The sequence below is a fragment of the Sinocyclocheilus grahami genome, unplaced genomic scaffold (genome assembly GCF_001515645.1).
Source record: "Sinocyclocheilus grahami isolate Dianchi unplaced genomic scaffold, SAMN03320097.WGS_v1.1 scaffold629.1, whole genome shotgun sequence".
Lineage (NCBI taxonomy): Eukaryota > Metazoa > Chordata > Actinopteri > Cypriniformes > Cyprinidae > Sinocyclocheilus > Sinocyclocheilus grahami.
The window spans coordinates 197,041-219,765 of record NW_015505808.1 but is presented as its reverse complement, the minus strand read 5'-3'; the positions used below and the strand labels follow the sequence as shown (position 1 = coordinate 219,765).

The window sequence follows — 22,725 nt, the reverse complement described above, 5'->3', positions numbered from 1 at the left end:
TCTCAAAGACAAAATACACGATGACAATAATATACACCATGACCTGAAGGATCATGTGTGTTCATTCAAAGAAAGGTTTTCCTATTAATTAATTAGCAAAGAAAAGTCCTTCCCTTGTGGATTTTCCTTATGGGCAAGGAAGCGATTTTCTTCACCTAAATTCCAGGAGGCCGTAAAAGTATCTGGTGTCAGGGTTGCCATGGTAACCAGGGGGGCCTGGTATTTTCATGAAGAGCTAACTTTAACTGTTCACCCACCCCCTCTCACTTCTGCTGCCATCTGTCTGTCCGCCCACAGAAATGTCTCTTCAGCTGCTAGAAGCCCATTTAGCACTATACTGTTCAGGTGAAGTCAATTACACCATAGAATAAAATATGGCCTGGCTCTTAGTACATATCCACTGACCCAAAAACTGCAACTTCACTTGGTGTTTTTTCCAAACATTACAATTTAAACATTTTAAAGTGTCATTTATACCTGTGATGACAAAGCTGAATTTCAGCAGCCAGTCTTCAGTGTCACTACTATTAGATACATCTGTATGCTTACACTGTCAGTCTCTGTCTTGTGACTGTAGCTTTCAGCCAGGGGAAGATGTCATCAGGTGTCGTCCAACTTTCCTTGGACGTTTCGACCCTAAACCACAACGTCCTCCAGTTGGCGGGTCGGCAGTGACAGCCAGTCACTGCCCATCTTCTCCTGGCTTCCAGCTCAACTCCTCCCGCTTACTCCAGAGCCAACAAGAGGCCCTTTCCGCTGCCTCCCCCATCCTGTGGGTAGCTATCTTCCTCTGCCTTCCTGCTATTCCCAGGGCAGTTAACATCTTCCACACAGACTGCGCCGGGAAACCCCTGCAGCCAACCTCAACTGGAAATAGCCAAGTCTGCCACCCTTTGTCCCTGCATTGTTGGACTAGGTCCTGGTACTTGGTAGCCTTCCTCTCCAAGGCTTCTTCACAACCGTCTTCCCACGGTACTGTTAGTTCAATCAGGATAATCCTCTTCACCTCCTCAGACCATATGACCACATCAGGCCTCAGGGATATCTGGATGACCTGGGGAAAATTGCAGTTACCTACCCAGGTCCACCCTCATCTCCCATGATTGTGCTGCCTGCAGGAGGCTCTTCTTGGTCTTGGAGGAGGGTGGCTTCTCCCCCTCCCTGATGAACTCGATATATGAGGCTGGTCTCACATAGGTCTGGCGCTTTTTCCGTCTCTCCTGCTCCAATATATCGACCAGTGCACAGAGGACCTTGTCATGGCGCCATCTATATCTCCCCTGGCTAAGTGCAGTCTTGCACACCGCCAGTATGTGCGCCAATGTGCTTCTCCCTCCACATAAACTGCACAGTGAGTCCTCCCTCATTCCCCACCTGTGCAGGTTTGTTGGTGTTGGAAGAGTGTCATACACTGATCAGAGCAGGAAAGAGATGCGAAAGGGCTCTAGTCTCCAAAGTTCAGGTCACGTGATTTTCCTCTTTGGCAGGTCCCACTTAGTCCAGGCTCCTTGTGATCCAAGTTCCACAGCCTTTGACTTTCGCCTTTCTTCCTCCAGGTGTCGGACCTCAGCTTGGATCATATCTCTCCTCTGCCTTGGGTCTGCTTTCCCCCATTGTTGGAAGTGGTTGGTCTTGAGTCCTTGTCTCCCCATGCACGGGTTCCCGATGATGTCCTTCAACTTCAGCATGCTCTCAGCTTGCGCCACTGATGTGTCAGCTGCCCACTTGCATCCTGATCTTGTGGTGATGCCTGCATCTCTGACCTTTTCATCGCTGGAGTCTCTGTACATCATCACAGCCCTGCACTTTGCCACCTTAAACTCTTCAACCACTGATGATAGGGGTAGCTGTAACTGTCCAGACCTAATGTATAGCCCTACTGATGTGAATCTTGGTGGGATTCCGAGCCACCTGCGGAGGTGTTTATTCACTCGCCACTCGACTCCTTCCACAGATATCATAGGCACTTCATAAATTATCAGTAGCCACATGAGTCTTGGTAGCAGACCATGCTGAAACAGCTAGGCCTTGAACTTTCCTGGTAAGCCTGATCTTGCTATCTTTCTCAACCATTCATCTGCCTACTTCTCTGTCCTGGATACGTTGCTTATGTCAGTGAGAGAGGCTTCGTACCACTTCCCTAGGCATTTTTGGGGTTTTCCTCAATTGAAGGTATAATCTCCCCCGGAAGTTGGAGCTGGAACTTGCTGGTCACTTTCCCATTTCTGATCACCATGCTTCCTGACTTCCTTGGCTTGAACTTCATTCTCGCCCATGTCGCCACATCGTCAAGTGCATTCAGGATCCACCTTGCTTGTACATGGGATGGAGTTGTAATGGTTAGGTCATCCATAAAGCCTCTTATTGGAGGCTGGCGGATGCCGGACTCCATTATCGGCCCCCCTAGATTCCTTCCCTGCCGCTGTTATGAGCAGATTCATTCCCATGATAAACAAGATGGGGGAGATAGCACAGTTGGTTACAATTTCCTTTTCGCGGGCTTGCCACTTAGTTGTAAAATGGGCGGTCTAAAACCGTAACTTTAACCCTCCAAAGTAGTTGGTGATCATTCCCCTGATGTGGAGGGGGATATGGTAGTGTTTCATAGCTGCTTTGATGAGGTCGTGGGGGATTGATCCAGAAGCGTTGGCCAAGTCAAGCCATACAACTGTTAGATTGCCTTTACTCACCTTGGCCTCCCGGATCAGCTGGTTGAGGACTCCCGTGTGTTCCAAACACCCAGAGATGCCTGGGATGCCACCTTTCTGGATTGATGTATCAACATACTTGTTCTTAACCCTATAGGTAGTCATCCTTTTGGCCAGAACAGAGAAGAAGCCTTCGATGCTCTGGAGAGATATAGTTTGGAACTGACTAATCTCAGAGGAGTCTTTTTCTTTTGGTACAAAACAGCCCTCTGCTCTTTTCCAGGATAATGGGATAATGCCTTTTGTCCAAACTCTCCGCAACAGTTTCCACAGACTGCACGAGTAGCATCGGGCATCTCTTATATACTTTATAAGGTATACCACTTGGCCCTGGGGCAGATGCTGATCTGGCTTTCTGTACACTGTATTGGACTTCTCTCCATGTTGGTTCACTGGTGTCAAGCCGACCTTTGGATGTGCGCTTAGAGCCTGCCCCCTGAGAGTATCACTGTGGCTCTCTTTGAGGAACTCCTCTACAACCTCCTTGGGGCTGGTCAGTTTCCCGGATCTAGCTTCGCCCAACAGTTTTTGTGAACCTGTATGGGTTCTTTATGAACTGAGCTCTCTTGGCCTCCTTCTCCTTCCTCAGTGTCAGAGACCTTTCCGCCCTTCTCAGTCTGCACAGTTGCCCTCGAAGTCCACTGGTCAGGTCTCTTATGCCCTCCTTTTCTTCAGTACTTGCTCTTTTGAACTGCTTGTTGAGGGTCTTGATTTCCCTTCTCAGATGTGAGATCTCTCTCTCTCTTCTGATGGGTTGGTTTCCAGATTTTCCGCTGCTGCCCTTCCTCTCCTCTGTGCCAAAGCGTTCCCTGGCCATATTGTAGACAATTGTTGTCATGCTGTCAATTTTCCTCTCGACTGTGCCTGCTAATGTGGCCTCTAGAACTCTGTCAAGGTCCCGGTCTAGTTGGTCCCATCCTATGTTGTCATTCGCTGGGGGCCATTTCACTTTCTCTTTCACAGGTTCAGTGCCTGAGGTGGTGTTAGGAGAATGCCTCCTGTGGCTTTGGGGTGGAACAGCTGCTGAGAAGTCTCCTGTACTGTGGGGTGGTTCCTGACTGGAGTCCTCCTGCATCTCACCAAGTGGCTCCACTGTGCGTTGCATCTGTTTCTCCCCTCTTCCACATTTGGTTCTGGACTGATGTATTTTAAGACCCTTTGCGTTCTTTCAATGTCAAATGATCCTTAAGAAATTCTAATATGCTGGTGCTCAAAACATTTCTTATTATCAATGTTTTTGTTTGTTTGTTTTGTGGAAACAAAGTTAGATTTTTTTTCAAGATTCTTTGATGAATACAAAGTTTTTTGTTTTTTTTACAACATCAGTTACAGTCTTTACTGTAATTTTTTATAAATTTAATGTGTCCTTTCTGAATAATTAATATTAATTTCTTTCAATAAACAAACAAATAAATAAATAAAAATCCTTACTGGCCCCAAACCTTTGAACAGCAGTGTATATATATTATTCAGACCTCAGTATTAGTCATCAAATTAAAAATCCTAATTAATTGGAAGCCTGGAAGGTTTGCTTCCATTATATGGCACTAATGTGTTTAACCCCAGATGTAATTTATATCTAGCAACCCCCTTGGAAAGTGGTACTCATTTAAGCCAGTTAACCAATCTACATTTCCTATCATTTTACGTGGCAGCACTGGTATGATAAAATACATAATGAACACATCAATTACACAACTAATGCACCTCCTTTGCTGTCATGTTTCCCAATCACTATAAAAGTTTTCTGTCTTTGACTGGAAGTGAAAAAAAAATCTGTGTTCATTTCATTACAACCAAAATGACGCACATAGGAACGTCCCAGGAGGTTGTGACGGCAGCACATGTGTGATTGTGAAATCAGCAATAGGAGAAACCAGCTGTGAAGGGGAATAACTATCAGAGAGGGCCAGCTTGAAGGAAGTATATTTCACAGAAAAGCCATATGCAAAAATCCTGTAAAAACATACAATCTCACACACAGCAACAAAAACCCACACCTAACACCTGGGGCCACAAGCACAAGCAAAACACACAACCTGAAACAGCTGTGTTCCTCCTCAAACCAATGGGGACAAATTAACCAGCCTCCCTCTGAAAGAGAGCCCCCGCACAGCCCTACACAGACTAGAGCGAAAGAGGATGTGGTGAAAGCAGCAGAGGTGTTAAAGCACCAATAAAAAGGATAGTAATGAGAGAGCTTTGCTGCACTGTAATTACTCTTATCTAACGTGGATTGATTGGACACAAAGCTTTCCTGCCAATTAGACTTTATGAGATATGACTGCAAATTCTTCTGTACAAAGCAGCCTATTTTCTTTTTCACAGACTCTTTTTGTGTCTGCCTGCTCGTCTCCAGCTCATACCACGTGTCCCCATGAGGATGTGCTTGAATTCATTTTATTGATTTCTGGTTGTCTCCCCAAAGATTAAAGATGCCTAAAAATCTCAAGGCTGAATGAAGCGTCCTGCCATGAGGGAACCAAATCTAGTGTTTGTTTGACACATTGAGACTACGGCTTGTCATTATCATATTGGAAGGGGAGACGAAAAATATGATAGCTGTCTGAAAGAGATGGCATAGTAGACTTTTTCTGGGAGTATGAATCATGATGCTTGAGTGTTGTGCATGGGTTTTAGCATGTTGCTACAGTACAGAGTTGATAAAGTGTTCTGGGTGGTTGCTAGGGTGTTGCTAAGGTGTTCTAGAGAGTGCCAAATGTGATTGGTCACTGGCCCAAGTCAAAAGAGGCCACTCCCAAGTCTCTAATATTTTAGTCCCTAGATATGGCTTTTGTCTCTCAGTCAGTGAAAATGAATGTTATTTTTTTTGCCCATTTTATCATAAAAGAGGTGAAAATCATAAGTTGGATTCCTACATACACTACCATTTAGAAGTCTAGGTCAGTAGGATATATGTTTTTAAATAAATTAATACTTTTATTCAGGAAGAATACATTAATTTGATTAAAGGGGACAGTAAAGACATTTATAATTGTACAAAATATTTCTATCACAAAATGCTGTTCTTTTGAACTTTCTATTTATCAAAGAATCTTAAAAAAAAAATGTCTGACCATTTCCACAAAAATATTAAGCAGCACAACTGTTTTCAACATTGATAATAATAATAAACATTTTTGAGCAACAAATCAGCATATTAGAATGATTTCTGAAGGATCATGTGACACTGAAGACTGAAGAAAATTCAGCCTTGCCATCACAGGAATAAATTACATTTTAAAATATATTAAAAATTAAAAGTTATTTTCAATTTGAATAATATTTCACAATATTGCTGCTTTTATGGTATTTTTGACCAAATAAATGCAGTCTTGGTCAGCATGAGAGACCTATCTAAAAAAAAAAAAGGCAACATTTTCCAATAAGGTCCCATTACTTAACTTTAGTTAATGCATTAGCTAACATTAACATTAACAAACAATAAGCAATACATTTGTTACAATATTTATTAATCTCATAAATAAAATACAGCATTGTTAGTTCATGTTAGCTCATAATAATACTATTTTTCATCGTTAGCACATGTAGTCTAGTTAACTAATGTAGTGATGTAGTTAAATAAATCTTACCAACCTCAAACATTTAAATGGTGGTGTATAGCCTGACAAAACAGTGAGAAAAAGAGCAAAATATAAAGTGTGAAGGCCACATTAATCAATGGTATCCTATATGTGGAAGACATTTTTTTTCTTTCTTAAGCCGCTGAAACCATACGCCTCTGGCAATGAATTATGGATTCTCAAAATTCCTGTGTGCTGTAACATGCATTGTGCATCAGCCACTATACAATATTAACACTGAGGAGGAGAGCTTTGAGATGGTGTTGAGGCAAGGGGTGTGAGCGAGGGGCATGTGGGCCAGCCGAGGGGAGGGATGTGGGGGTTATTGATTGAAAACATACACTGTTTAGGATGAGTTGGTTGGGGGTTCATTAGTTGGTTGGGCATGTTGTCCTTCACTGGTGCTGAAAGTGAAACAATGATTCTCCACTGGCACATTTTCATTAATGAGCTTCATTCTGGAAAGAGCCTTTTAATACACTAGGCTGGTAACTTAATGGAGAAGGCATATCCTTATATTACAGACAAAAAATAGTGCACAAATATCAGACAGATATATCCTGACAAACACATTAAAACTCAGAATGAGTCAGATTAGAAATCAGTCATCCAAAGGAGGGACACCCACACAATCACATAACAACACACAAACCTACAGGAACCAACACACATTCTATGGAAGAGGCACTATATGAGGCAAGACACAGCTGACTGAAAGATGAAGGATTAAGAACAGAATGGTAATCTAGGCTGTCGTGAATGATAAATGAACACTTATTTAAAGAGATAAAGAGACTGCAACTTGATTGATGTGCTAAGAGGGCAGGACACTGGCTCATTAGAGTTACATTTCCATATCTAACATAAAAAGAAGACAGCAGCCAAACTAATCAACAAAAAGCTTTTGAGAGCATGTCACTATTACATATGATAATATAGAATCTAATCTAATATCTAATATAAATATGTGTATTCTAATATATAAAAATATTTATATAGTGACCTAGCAGTATGTTTTATTTCATTCAAAAGTTTGGGGTCAGTAAAATTTTTTGAAAGAAGTTCATTAACCTCACCAAGGCTACATAATACAGCAAAATACACAAAATACAGCAAAAACAGTAATATTGTGAAAAACATTATTTCAGACAGTCTTTAGTGTCAGATAGTCCTTCAGAAATCATTCTAATATGCTGATTTGCTGCTCAAGAAACATTTCTTTTAAGTATCCATGTTAAAAACAGCTGCTTAATGGTTTTGTGGAAAAATATACAATTTTTTCAGGATTCTTTAATGAATAGAAAGTTCAAAAGAGCAGCATTTATTTGAAATAGAAATCTTTGTAACATTATAAATGTCTTTACGATCACTTCTGATCAATTTAAAGTATCTTTGCTGAATAAAACTATTGTTTTTTTTCTCACTGACCCCGTTTTGAATGGTACTGAATATAAATGTAGATTTTTTTTATAAATACATATATAATACTTTTACAAATCATATGTTATTTATTCACATCAAAACCCTGATGATCTTTCACTTACATTAGTGATGGCTTCAGTGTTGGCTCCTGTAACACAAAGATGACGCACCACCTCCAGACCACCGTTACTAGCTGCCAGGTGAAGAGGTGTTCTTCCAAACTACAGATAAATAAAAAGCAAACATCTTTAAACACTCGCCTTCTGAGAATGATTCATCACAAATGGTAACTAGAAAACAAAAGTGAAAAAATGCTTTTGTCAGAAAATTGTTCAAGTGTAACAGTGCAAAATGATGATTCAATTTCATATTAATATAATTCCGTTCCTCTTGACCTGAAAAGCCCTCTGTTCGAAAGGAACACAAATCATCTTCCAGCTGTAATGGAAGTGCCATTTAAAAATTTCACACAGAAGTAACAACCATGTATAACTGGCACGTAAAGATTTCAAGAAAATTGCAACCAAGTAAATGGGGTCAGTTGAGGGGACTTTAAGAAATGAAAAAGGAGTGGATGATGACTCAAGACTGACAAGAAAAAGCGCAATCATTAATACTTGAATAAGGCAAAGGTAAAATCTGGTCTATAGGATAAGATTGGGGTTATTACGGTTAACTAAACACATACTACTATTAACATTTTTGTTAATTGGAATAAAATAAAATGTTAGATAAAAAAAACTATAATCTAAAATAACAAATGTTGCCTTGGCTACTAACTGAAATAAGTTTAAGTTGAAGCATTAAACTTATTGACTGGAAATAGTAATTTAGTGAAATATAAATAAACATAAATATAAACCTAAAAAGCAATATTTTAAAATACTAATAAAAATGACAAAAGCATAAGACACAATTACTAGAAATTTAACTAAAATAAAAATGAATCTGATACAAAATATAAAAAAAATAAAACATACATAACACTGAATGAAAACACATTTAGGAGTCAAACAAAAGCATATTGTACAGCAGGTTTACATCCATCCTGGTTTGAAACTCACTTTGTTAGGAATATCCAGATTGGCTTTAGCAGCGCAGAGCTGCATGACCACAGGCAAGTTGCCGTCCTTGCAGGCGATGTGAAGGGGTGTGTTACCGTGGCGATCCTGGTGGTCCACATAGCAGTGATGGCTGAGCAGACACTTCACCACTTCAGTTTGACATCTCCTCACTGCCAGATGCAGGGCGATGTGACCGTCCTGAAATATATACATGCAAACACACCATGATAAGGGTAATCAATACTTATTTTAAATGGCAAGCTGTCAATGTTCACAACAAAAATATCTAAAAACAACAACAACATGCATGAAAGCAGACAGTAGAAAGTGTTTTAATATTTAAAAACACTCAACCACAGCAGTTGTTAATGGTTAATATTTTCTAAGTGTCTGTGCTCACCTTATCAGCAGAGTCCATGTCCGCCCCATGCTCCAGCAGACACTCCACGATGTCCTTGAAGCCGCGGGCAGAAGCGGTGAGTAACGGGCTCTCGCCCTCACGGTTCCGGGCGTTGACATCACAGCCAGCCTCGCACAGGGCTCTGGCCACCGCGGAGTAACCGTGCCAGGCTGCACAGTGGAGAGGTGTCTCCTGCTCCTGTGGAGGCATGAAAACAGTCTTTGGCATTCAGACCAAGAGCTCATGAATAACCTTGAACACATGGAGCTAACAAAACAACATTAGTCTGTGTCAAGGCCGTTTCACGTGACGAATTGTTCTAAATTAGCCTGCGACCCTGACACCTCGAATGAATGTAACAATTATAAACATACAATACGTGGCTGTGTCTGCTTCCTGGCATTACGTGTGAATATTGACTTTCTTTTAACAGAGCAGGATATAATAATAAATGCAAGAGTAGGATGGTAACCTAATATTGTGATGATGGCAAAAGCAACCATTATAAAATGAATCTGTAATACTATTAAATAATATTTTGGTTGTGTACAATATTTATCGTTGGTCTAATAATTTAACTCACTCACATAATCCTAAAATGATTTTCTTTATTGCATTTCTCTGAAGTGGTGCTTCAGGCTCATTAATTTAAGTTACAGCATGTTTTTAATAGTGACTCATTCCTGAAATCTATCAACTAGGACTCATTTGCCTGTTAGTCGATGGACGCCCCAGTAAGCAATATTTCTAAAAGCACAGGAGACTATCTGCCTATGAACGTTACTGCTGTGAGCTCATAGTGCTGAACAAATAAAGTGAGGCATGGACATGATTAGATTTCAGCACTCATGTCACGTCAGCACTTGCGAAACCACTTATTACATTTAAATTTCCCACTGTCATCAAAGACAACCGAGATGAAGCATTTTCTTTTATAAAAGAACATTTTCTTCTTTCGAGTTGAACTTTACTAATATAAATACACTACCATTCAAAAGTTTGAGGTTGGTGAGATTTTTTTTATCTTTTTGAAAGAAGTCTCTTATGCTCACCAAGGCTGCATTTATTTGATCAAAAATACAGTAAAAAAGTAATAGTGAAATATTATTACAGTTTAACATGTCTCTTTATATCTGTGATAGCAGTCATTACTGCAGTCTTCAGTGTCACATGATCCTTCAGAAATCATTCTAATATGCTGATTTGTTGCTCAAGAAACATTTCTTATTATCAATGTTGAAAACCGTTGTGTTGCTTAATATTTTTACAGTAATGGTGATACATTTTTGATGAATAGAAAGTTTAAAAGAGTAGTACTCTTCAAAGTGTATCACTTTAAATGTCTTCACTGCCACACTTTTAATGTATCCTTGCTAAAATAATCTTACTGTATTTTTGAACTGTAGCGTATATTGAAAACTACTTCAAAATAATTATGAATTGTGTAATAATGAAGCAATACTTAAAATATACACTCAATTCAAAATCACTAAAAAAGTACATAAAACAGTACTTTAAAAATCATGTGGACTCACATGACTTCAGTCATATCAGAAGTTATTAAAAGTGGCTTTATTTACATGGCGCAGGTTGCCTCATGGGGGCAGAAATCTCATGACTGATGAAAAAACTGAGATCACATGAACAATCCAACACTACTCTGTTTATCTCTGTAACTACCCTTTTAACTACCCTTTAAATAACTGTTAATATTCCATTTGTACAATGGTAACTGAACTTTTGCTTTTGTGTGATGCTACATCCACAACGCTAAGTGTCATATTCGTCTACAATGGCTTGGACTGTTGAGTGTGGTGTAAATCAGTGTGTTACTCTTCAAAGTGTATCACTTTAAATGTCTTCACTGCCACACTTTTAATGTATCCTTGCTAAAATAATCTTACTGTATTTTTGAACTGTAGCGTATATTGAAAACTACTTCAAAATAATTATGAATTGTGTAATAATGAAGCAATACTTAAAATATACACTCAATTCAAAATCACTAAAAAAGTACATAAAACAGTACTTTAAAAATCATGTGGACTCACATGACTTCAGTCATATCAGAAGTTATTAAAAGTGGCTTTATTTACATGGCGCAGGTTGCCTCATGGGGGCAGAAATCTCATGACTGATGAAAAAACTGAGATCACATGAACAATCCAACACTACTCTGTTTATCTCTGTAACTACCCTTTTAACTACCCTTTAAATAACTGTTAATATTCCATTTGTACAATGGTAACTGAACTTTTGCTTTTGTGTGATGCTACATCCACAACGCTAAGTGTCATATTCGTCTACAATGGCTTGGACTGTTGAGTGTGGTGTAAATCAGTGTGTGTGTGTGTGTATGATACATACCCGGTCCACTAGGTCAGGTTTGGCATGGATGCTGCAAAGGTACTGGACTACATCCACGTTACCATAGCGAGCTGCCACATGCAGAGCTGTTTCTCCAGACTAGAACAGAATGTCAGTGATGAGCAGGCATGTTATTAATGTGATTACACTTTGATGAGCTAAACAAAAAATGCAATAACCATGTGTATGCGAACATCAGGGAAACAATCAACACTGCTGAACTAGACTGTAAGAAACAGTTAAGAACTTCATTAAAGGATTTCCCTGTTGCCAAAGTAGGGTTACAGCAACCGGAAAGGCTGCGTAAACAGAACATGACTAGTTGAAGGGAGATATCCTTGTGTGCTGAGAACGGCCAAAACCGCTGAACTTGAGCACAGTGCTACTCCTAGAAAGTTCAGGCTGAGATGGACGTTTTAAGAACTCAATTTAAGACCCTTAATGAAGCTGCGGACACTCAAAGTGTGATTCTGTATGGCACTACCGACAAACTCAACACTTTACCCAGCAAATTCGCTTGACTGAGCGCTCTTCACTGACTAGTGAGGCAGTCAACAAACAGTCAACAATTATTTCATACAACGGCAAACCTCAGGCCAGCGAGTAACCATAGCAACTGCAAATTACCAATGGGAAATAGAGAGGCAAGTGAAAACAGGAGGAAAGGTTTTCTGGAGAAAAGGTGACGGATGGGGAAAGCCTTTGAAAAATGGAATCTGTCCTCTCCCTGGGGTTGTGATTGTTGAGTGTGTGTGTGTGTGTGTGTGTGAGTGTGAGAGAGAGAGAGGGGCACCTTATCTTGGATGTCCAGAGGGCACTTCTTTTCATGCAAGAATCTCAAGGTCCCCACATGACCATGTCGGGCGGCATAGTAGATAGCATTGGCTCCAGTCTGAGGAAAATAATGGCATGTTGTGTGGAGTTGTACATATTTTCAGCCATTTTGGTCATGTTCATATTTACCATTTAAACTATGTTAAAACTACTGGTAAAGCATGTCTTCAGTCTCTTTGGGGCATTTTATCTGATGTGATCAACTACCATTCATAAGTTTGGCTTGGTACATTTTTTTTTAATTAAATGAATACTTTTATTCAGAAAAGGCAGATTATATTGAACAAAAGTGAGCAGCATATTAGAATGATGCAGCAACTGCTGCTGAATTCCGCTTTGTTATAACAGGAATACATTACATTTTGTAAATACGTTTTTTCAATATTACTGTTTTTATTGTATATTGATCAAATAAATGCAGTCTTGGTGACCATATGGCATAAAAAAATCATACTTACCCCAGACTTTTGAATGGTAGAGTACATTTTTTAAATTTCTTGTACATTAATTATCTGAGAAAATGGAGTACAACACCTTATCAAAGGCTTGAATCTCCGCTCCTTTTTTCATTAGCACATCAATGATCTGGACATTTCCACAGCCCGCGGCAATCAGGAGCGGAGGGGTTCCATGCTGAAGTATGTACACACGCACAAACAAACAGAAACGCGCACACAAACAGAAATCACTTTACTGAACATAACAAGGCACTAATAGCTCCTCGCAGCATTCAAAAGTAGCTTTAATTAAGCCTATAATTTAGAGTCAGTGTGAAAACGCCAATTCAAATTAGACCGATTCATTTTTCATTGTTCGCACAGCAGTTTGAATTGGCGAAGAGCAATCATGGTGGCTGGTAAAAAATTATTGCGGGCACAAGACTGGAATTGTTTCTCAAGAATGGTGATAAACTCCTCTGAATTAATAAATGCATGAGAGTCATTGGAATAGTTCTCACTGTGCATACATAAACACAGATAGCGCTGCACAGCTCTGAGCAATACAATTAAAAGCACGCTTGTCTCTTCACATCAGTGAGCAGAGTACAGTTACATGAACCTCGGCCTCATTCCCTACTTCTAAACAAACACTTTTCCTGTGTCACACACGTGCCATACACACAACATTCCAACACATACACACAGACACACACACACACACACGCACACTGAAAAAGCCTTAACCAGTATGTTTGTTAACTTAGAGAATTTTAGCATAAACCTCAATAAAATGTCTTCAGATTTACACTTAAAATATCATAATAATGGCAATTAACCCCCAAGTCTCTTTCATTTTATTCAAAATTCTCATTGTGACGGTGACTCACACAAATGGGTTGAGATATGGTGCAGTGACTGTTTCTCAGTCACTCGGTGCACATCTGAGTGTCACTGCTGAAAACGGCAATGTAAACTCAGAAGGCATGGGTGTACAGTGACACTGATACACTTATCAGCTCAATCGAGCTCAGGTTGGCTACTGATCACTTGGACAGAGACCAAGTCAAGCAGAGACCGTGAGCATGACTGTCAACTATCTCCTCTGTAAGTCAAGCTTTGTCTCTCTCACCTTGTTAGGTTGATTAATATCATAGCTGGTCAGGGATCCAAGCAGGTGTTTCAGACCTGGAACATTGTCATCGTTGATTGCGTGGATAATAGCCTTCATGACAAATGAGTCCTCCTCATCCTGTCAAAAAACAAAATTACTGAATATAAACCATACCTTTATGATAACAGACCAAAACACATACTACAAGCATGCATTACACATGTCAATATGATACACTACTACCATTCAAAAGTTTGAGGTCAGTACGATTTTATTTATATCCATTTATTCAGCAAAAATGCATTAAATACTAAAATCTAAAGTGACAGCAAAGACTTTTATATCTTTACAAAAGATTTCTATTTCAAATAAATGCTGTTTTATTCAATGTTCTATTCAAAGAATTCTGACATCAGCTGTATCAACGTTTCAACAAATATATTAAGCATTTAAACTCTTTTCAACATTGATAATAAGAAAAGTTTATGAAGCTGAAAATAATAACAAAATGATTATCCGAGGATGCTGAAAATTCAGATTTGCCATCAATAAATCAAATTGTATTAATTGAAAACAGTTTAAATTAAAATTTTTGAAAACAGTTTAAATTGTATTAATTGAAAACAGTTTAAATTGTAATAATACTTAAAAATATTACCATTTTTTATTTATTTTTAGTCAAATAAATGCTGCCTTGGTAAGCTTAAGAAACTTCTTACGAAAACACCTTACCAACCCTTAAATTTTGAACAGTTTTCAGATTTTAGTTTTCAAGTCAAATGAATCAATAAATGAATTAAATGATTCATTTTTGTATAGATTTGGGCTTCTTAGTGGACAGGTTTAGCGAAGATTTTTGACATTAATATACTTCCATAGATCAGGACACGTCACAAATAAGAATTAAACCTACAGTATATGTGACCCTGGACCACAAAACCAGTCATAAGGGTCAATTTTTCGAAACTGAGATTTATACATCATCTGAAAGCTGAATAAATAAGCTTTCCATTGATGTATGGTTTGTTATGATAGGACAATATTTAGCATAGATACAACTATTTGAAAATCTGGAATCTGAGGGTGCAAAAAAGTCTAAATATTGAGAAAATTTCCTTTAAAGTTGTCCAAATTAAGTTCTTAGCAATGCATATTACTACTCAAAAATTAAGTTTTGATATATTTACGGTAGGAAATTTACAAAATATATTCAGAGAACATGATCTTTACTTAATATCCTAATGATTTTTGGCATAAAAGAAACATTTATAATTTTGACCCATACAGTGTATTTTTGGGTATTGCTACAAATATACCTGTGCTACTTATGACTGGTTTTGTGCTCCAGGATCATATATTACCCATGTGTGCTACACAGTTCCAAGATGTCTACTGCACAGCTCTGATCTTTTTATGAATAAAAATAATTGACAAGCTCAACTGTGATAAAAAGCAGATGAAAATCTGCCAACATGACGGTATTTAGGCTATTATACAATAAGCTTTAGAAGAAAAACAACAGCAAGCCTCCTTTAACAGTCACACTGAGCAAATCCTTTTACGCTCAGTAGTACTACAGTTGGTCTTATCAGCAAATACACAGCGTGAAGTCCTAATCCTATTGAATAATGCAGACTAGGGGCGGAGCAGAAACAGTGCTTTCTCTTCACAGCTCGACCGCTGCTTTGTGTGGTATGTGACCCAACCACCTCCAAACAGCATCTGACAGTTCAGATGTGAGGGACAAAACACTCAAATAAACGGCTAGAGCGAAGCGGGACTGGCTGTGAGGAACAGAAAGAGAAAAATAGAGTATGTGTGCTTGTGTTTAATGAAGGAGTGTACTGGAATAACACCCACATAGACGTCTCATACTAGACGAGTGTATCCAATGACACAGAATGCACACTTGAAGACGCTCTACAAACAGCCAGAGGCTTCTAAAGAGAGTGACCCTAGAGTCCCTCATGAATTGTAAAACAAGACTTCTATGTGATTTTGTGTCATTTTCGGTGACCTTTAGGCGATTTGGGTGTAAATTTGTTCTGTCCCTGAAAAAAAAAAAATACGGTGACAGGACCATGGGTGCAGTGATGGTCTCAGATTATTATACCATGCACTTTACAATATATAATATGGTACTGACAGCCATATACATTTAAAATAAAATTTTAAATAAATTCCAAAGTATTTTCTCAATTTTAAATAAAAACACACGTCACTACCATTCAAGAGTTTGGGGTCAGTAAGATTTTTTTTAAATGGTTTTGTAAGACTAATGCAAAGCAGCAATATTGTGAAATATTATTCTCTCTGAATAAAGTGTAATTTATTCCTTTGATTGGCAAAGCTGAATTTTCAACAGCCATTACTCCAGTCTTCAGTGTCACATGATCAAGAAACATTTATTATTATTATTATCAATGTTAAAAAGGATTCTTTAATAAATACAGAACAGCATTTATTTGAAAAATAAATCTTTTGTAACATTATAAAAGTCTTTACTGTCACTTTTGATCAATTTATTGCATTGTTGCTGAATAAAAATATGAATTTCTTCCAAATGTTTTTTTTGAATGGTAGTGTTTAGATGGATTATTAGAATGACAAAGGATGTCACATATTGATTATTGTTGCTGACACCCTTCCTGTATGAAACAAACCCATTTCCTGTTCTCACAGAAACCCCATATTTTCACATATTTAAGTGCACTAGGTGAAATATTTCACTAGGCGCACTAAGTGAAATATTTCTTAAGGTTACAATATTACCATAATGCATGTAATATCTGTTACACATATTAAGGTTATAAGATCAGTTGAAAATGAAGTGCATGAGGTAAAAACATTTATTTCATGGTAATGTGTAATGTGTATGAAGCTGAGGAAGATAGAGAGAGAGAGAGAGAGATAGTAAGCTGTAAAGTTTAGATAACAATTTATGTAGCACAAAGGCAATAACACTTCACTCTTCAGGCTTATCACACATCACTAAGCAAATATCTGGACAGTATAAAGATCATGCAAAACCCCACATGGCTGTATGAGTGTCAGTGAATGCGCTTATATTAGTCATCTGACTTCACGGCAAGCTTCAATATTAACTTTCACTGCAATTAGCAATCATGCAATAAAACCTGTAGAAACCAATTACAGGCTTCAGATAGGACATAACTGCAAGCATTTCATTCTATCCAAGTATATTTTGTGTGGAGTTGATTTGCATGTGTGTGTCTGCCTCTATTCTCAGGTGTGTGGGAAGCTGACGGAGCTCATTAGAGCTGCTCATTCCATAAATACAGACCACGCAGAGCTCAGGGATACGGCGGTTCCTCTGCTGTTGCCAGGCTCATCACATGTCTTCTAGGTGTTTTGTTGTTCTTTTTGCCAGTTCCTGCTGCCTTTTTATGTATTATTATTTCTTTTTTTTTAAATAAAACAAGTGTTTTGGAATAAAAACTGACAGTACCTCGTCTCTGCAAATCCATAATACAAGCTTTTTAATAAGGATAATCTTAAGTTTCTTGAATGATGACTGAACTGTGAACTCTTACCAGTGTGTCATCACTGCGTGCAACACTCATGTTGCTCCTAGACAGGAAGGAGCGGGAGAGCCGGTTACACAGAGAGATGAGACGCACTGATTGCTGAGGAAGACAGACAAAAATAAACAAACAATATTAAAGGAAAGATGATATTCGTGACACCTTCTACAGAATTTGTAACAGGCTTTTTTATCTAAAGCATCAAATAGCGATTAAAACTTTTTTTGAATAAATTAAATGCTATTTAAACTTTTCAAATTACACGTTGACTATTATTTGTTTTTATGACATGAGCTTAATTCTGTGCTTGAGGGCCCTGTAACTTTGTGCGTGCTTCTTTATTGTTTCATAGCTGCAAGGGTTTGTTTTGTGTGCTTTTAACAGTGTGTGTGGAAATAGCGTGACTTGGTGTGGCACATAATGCTGATTCCTCAGAAAGCAATACTGATGGTGCAGTACTGCTCATGCTTTATGTCAAATAGTTATATTTTTCCACAACAGAACATAATGTTTGCTTTCTGAAAGTTGAACTAGCATTTAAACAGAAAGCTTAGTCAGAAGTCAAATAAAAAAGCACCTTCCACTTTCTTCTGGCAGCAAACTTCTTAAACTTCTCCATATTCACTGCTGATTCCTTACGACTCAGTGCCTGCTGCGTGTCCTTTGGCTTAAAAGAAGACATTCACACATTTAACCAAATGTTAAGATAATAAAATGTGTTTGATAGCCACTTTATATGTATTGGCTGTTGGACAAACCTTGATCCAGGGATGTTGAAGACTGTCCAGGATTGTCATTCTTTTTCTGTAAACATGAAAACATCATTTTCACTTGTGAGATTTATTTTTTTAGCATACAGTATGTAGTGAACAAAGGCAGGCAGTTTGTGAACCTCTGTTCATCTCGATCCTTTTCCATCATTTAACTTAAAGGGGTCCATAGAGGACCTACAATAATGTACAGTATTTGAAAAATAATGTGTTTTTTGAACATTAAAGCATGTCAACATATTCTGTTACACCAAATACACAAAATAATGGTCTTTAAAATAGCATCATATGACCCCTTTAAACAATAAGCTCCCACAAATAAGCACATAAAAACAAACTTCGGAGTAAGCGAGACAATTTACAAATTCAATATACAAATCCAAAAATATTTATCACAGTGTGTACTGCAGAACACACAGACAGAATTGTGGGTTTGGGCTCTGGAATGTTGCATATCAGCTTTCGTGACGATGTTTAGTCCTAAACAGCATTTATGCTGTGAATGACGCATTTTAGTGAAGTACTGAGGACTTCTGCAGAACTAGTTTTAGTTCTCTTTGAAATATCCTCAGAAGTAATCAAGGTAAGTGTAAAAAGACTAAATGAGAGAATTCAACCAGCAGAGAAGCAATTTGGTGGACCAATATGGAACCACCTTCATGCGCAAAGCACATGTTCCTGTTTGTTGACACAACCCACTTCCTCAGTTAGTTAATTAGTGGCATGATTTGTGACGAATGTTCTTTGCAGGATTCACTGATTCAGTATAACCACAGACAATCACTCTTTGGTAATACTTCATATTAGGGAACACATATTTCCTGCTTATTAATAGTTAGTAAGGTAGTTGTTTAGTTTAGGTATTGGGTCGGGTTAAGGGATCTAGAATATGGTCATGGAGAATAAGCCATTAATATGTGCCTAATAAGTACTAATAAACAGCCAATATGACGCATGCTAATAAGCTACTAGTTAATAGTGAGAACTGGTCCTTAAAATAAAGTGTTACCATAGCTTTAATAATATTTCTAAATAAAGCAAAAAAAAGTATTAAAAATAAAATATAAAACATAATATAAATAGTAAGAAGTAAAAATATAATAATACAATAAAATATTTTTTTTATGCCAGCTGGTTTCTAAAAAGGAATTGCTCAAAAGAAACACCTGGTCTCAAACCCCTACCAAACCATCTCAAACCATATGTTCTTACTTTGGATCTTTGAGCAGTAACCGTGCAATGAAGTCTTTGGCCAAAGCACTGGTGTTGCTGAAGTACTCCTCATCAAACTCGTAGTCCACAGCTGACACATTGGCAAGTGTCTCCTGCTTATTTTCACCCAGAAAAGGTGAGGCACCACTAAGCCTGAAGATATAGAAAAAAAGACCATTTTATCTATCATTTACTGGATGTGAAGGTCTTTCATATAGCAGCATTCAACAAAGTCAAGTTTGATGTGAACAATGACTATTAAAGTGCGAGCAAACAGGCAAAGGCCATTTAGCGTTCAACTTAAGCACTTTATTTTACATGCTCCATTCCATTTTTTCCTTTGTGATAAAAATCTCTGTTCTAGACCACAGTACCAGAGTAATATTGGGTCATCAAGCTCTTTCAACTATTATAACTGAAATGTATTGATGTAGCTAATTAAAAATATAAAGTGATAAATTTGTGGGATGAGACCATGACTTTTAGAAACACAGTTGGGAGATAAACTTAAATATTTATTGTTAAGTTACAGCTGTTCTAAATTAACACTGCCATTTAATGGCATTCCCTATGGGTGAGAAACATAGTCTCCAAAAGTTTGAGAAAAAGAAAAGAATGGTGGAACAGGAATGCGTCAGGAATAGACATGACAATGGTGTGCGATATCTATCTGAAGCTCTATTTTTATTTGCCTATAATGAAAGAGGAGTGGAAGGAACAGCCCTGTGATAAGATATTGAACTTTCCAGTTCTCTTTAGACTGCTAATATTAGCACATGTTGATGGGTGGATAGTGATGGACAGACAGGATAGAGAAGACAAAGAAGAGACATTTTTGGATCAAACATGGCCTAAAAGCAATCCTAAAAGCAGACTTAAAGTCTGTGCAAAGCAATATTAAAAAGTATAAAAATGTGTTATTAACCACCCAGCCAAATGTGAATGATAAAAAAAAAAAAGCCAAGTAAATAAAATAAGGTATCAAAATCTTGAAAAAAAATAGTAGTTTTTCTGCTCTCAAACGATGGAGGTGTGTCCACTGTCGGCACTGAAACCACACCCACTCACGGGAAAGCTGCCGTCTCTCAAAAACTACAATCAAATGCCACTACAACCTGAATGGATGCTCCCTCTAGCAGCTTAATTTAAATAAGAAGACCGAGCTGCTTTGTAAATAATCGCATTTACGTGACGAAGGCAAAGCTAGCTAGCACCCTGTAGGCTGTAGTGACTAACAGTAATGACAGTAACTCGGGATTGAGCGGGCGAACCACAGATGCTAATGCGCTCTAGTTATTAGGTGTGTTCGAACTGAAGCAGCGCTGTGCATCCCGATCGTTGTATGACGATAGAGCTCTCGCTGTGTTTTGATGTCATACACCGATCGGTCTGTGAAGCGCTTCTTCAAGTCGAACACACCTCTTATCAGCTTAGGGGAGGGGCTGTGATCAGTGGCTCCAGTGCGTCATTGAGAAATGATTTCAGGCCCGCCCAAAAAATCCTGAATGCAAAAATGGTGAAAAACTATTTACCGGTCTAACTCCACAACTCAGTACTACATAGTTCATAGTCTTTGCAACGTGTTTTCAGCAATACATTTCTAACATTTATAATATGTTTAGAAACAATTCTCTGATTTGCCTTTACATAGACTTTAATGTTCTTAATGTGATGAAATTTCTTTTTTTTCCTTTTGAGCTATATTTCCAGTTTTCGTGAGATTCACCCATTTACTGTTTACGTCAGAGACATGAGGATTTGGTTCCCATCAAAAAGGAGGGCCCCCTCAGGTCTTATCACAAGCAACAGGCAAGTTCCATTGTTTATATTGCTCTGTGATATGCTTAGTTCCCTCTCACATTAACGCACACACACACAGAGAGAGAGAGAGAGAGAGAGAGAGAGAGAGAGAGAGAGCAACATCAATGTTTCCACAGGAAGACCAACACAAGCTTTACAATTAGACGCTGCACCCAGAGGTTGCGCTAATAATCATTATCCATCACACTGATGGACTGGGTTATAAATTCCATGTCTTGCTCTATTTTTATATGTCAGTAAAACACTATACGGCTTGGTATTTTTAATGTGATACTGGCATCACAAGAACTTCTGTGGAAAGAACTCGTTCAGTCTTATCAGGTGCTTTTCATTTTTTTATTTTTTATTTTTTGACCAGACCATAAACACACACACACACACACACACACACACAATGCAACCACTATGCAGATCATGGAAACATCAATGTCTGATGCAGCATTTGGCTGGATGCAAGATCTTACTAAGCATCCTTTTACTTCAAATATCAACCATTATGACAGTTGTAGCACAACGAGAGTTTATTCTATGACACTGAAGGATGGCAAAAACTTGACTCAACTTAATTTTCTTCATTTTCAGTTAAATTTGCCGTGTCTTTGTTTTCCACACACACACACACACACACACACACACACACACACAATGCAACCACTATGCAGATCATGGAAACATCAATGTCTGATGCAGCACTTGGCTGGATGCAAGATCTTACTAAGCATCCTTTTACTTCAAATATCAACCATTATGACAGTTGTAGCACAACGAGAGTTTATTCTATGACACTGAAGGATGGCAAAAACTTGACTCAACTTAATTTTCTTAATTTTCAGTTAAATTTGCCGTGTCTTTGTTTTACTGCACAATGGGATTACAGCCATGCTTTGCGAAAAATAATGCAATTACGAAAATGGATGCTATTTAAAGCCTAAGTGAAAATCCATAAATGCATTGAGTTTTCATTTGTAATGAACTATATTTACAACATCACAACAACCCTAATGATTATGAATACTCACAGAATATATGTGATCACCCCAACGCTCCTAGAGTTAAAGAAATATAAACACATTTAGCATAGGAAGTGAGGTAACACCGAGGTCAGATAATGATATAATGCTCATTCTCACCACATGTCTGCCTCCAGGCCAAGCGGCTCATAATTCACCACTTCTGGAGCTGCAAACCACAAAACAAAATCACTTACAATACTGCTTTACAATACAGAAGAGTTTGGGGTAAGCAGTGGCAAATTTTATTTAAGCCATTGCCTTGGCAATAAAAAAAAATGAGAGTCAAAACTTGTTTTTTTAAATACACAGGTTTAAATACACTTGATTAAACTTCAGGATGAAAAAAAAAAAAAAAAGATTGCAACATATCTGATTTCAGATAAAATAAGAACATGAGAAAAATAAATTTACTAAGTCACAAATCACGTCACACT

The 22,725-nt window shown here is 38.1% G+C and overlaps 1 protein-coding gene across 1 annotated transcript in view; it reads right to left on the bottom strand.

The window, feature by feature from the left end:
- Positions 1-22,725, bottom strand: part of LOC107558027 (death-associated protein kinase 1-like) — a 72,198-nt gene that overhangs the window by 14,211 nt on the left and 35,262 nt on the right. The window contains exons 6-18 of the mRNA XM_016241626.1: positions 22,409-22,457; positions 22,298-22,324; positions 19,458-19,610; positions 18,234-18,279; positions 18,053-18,142; positions 17,485-17,577; positions 13,949-14,068; positions 12,914-13,012; positions 12,339-12,437; positions 11,546-11,644; positions 9,179-9,376; positions 8,779-8,976; positions 7,837-7,935 (exon numbers count right to left, since the gene is read on the bottom strand). Coding sequence (XP_016097112.1) covers positions 7,837-7,935; positions 8,779-8,976; positions 9,179-9,376; positions 11,546-11,644; positions 12,339-12,437; positions 12,914-13,012; positions 13,949-14,068; positions 17,485-17,577; positions 18,053-18,142; positions 18,234-18,279; positions 19,458-19,610; positions 22,298-22,324; positions 22,409-22,457 — 1,370 coding nt within the window. The remainder of the gene's footprint in view (positions 1-7,836; positions 7,936-8,778; positions 8,977-9,178; positions 9,377-11,545; positions 11,645-12,338; positions 12,438-12,913; positions 13,013-13,948; positions 14,069-17,484; positions 17,578-18,052; positions 18,143-18,233; positions 18,280-19,457; positions 19,611-22,297; positions 22,325-22,408; positions 22,458-22,725) is intronic.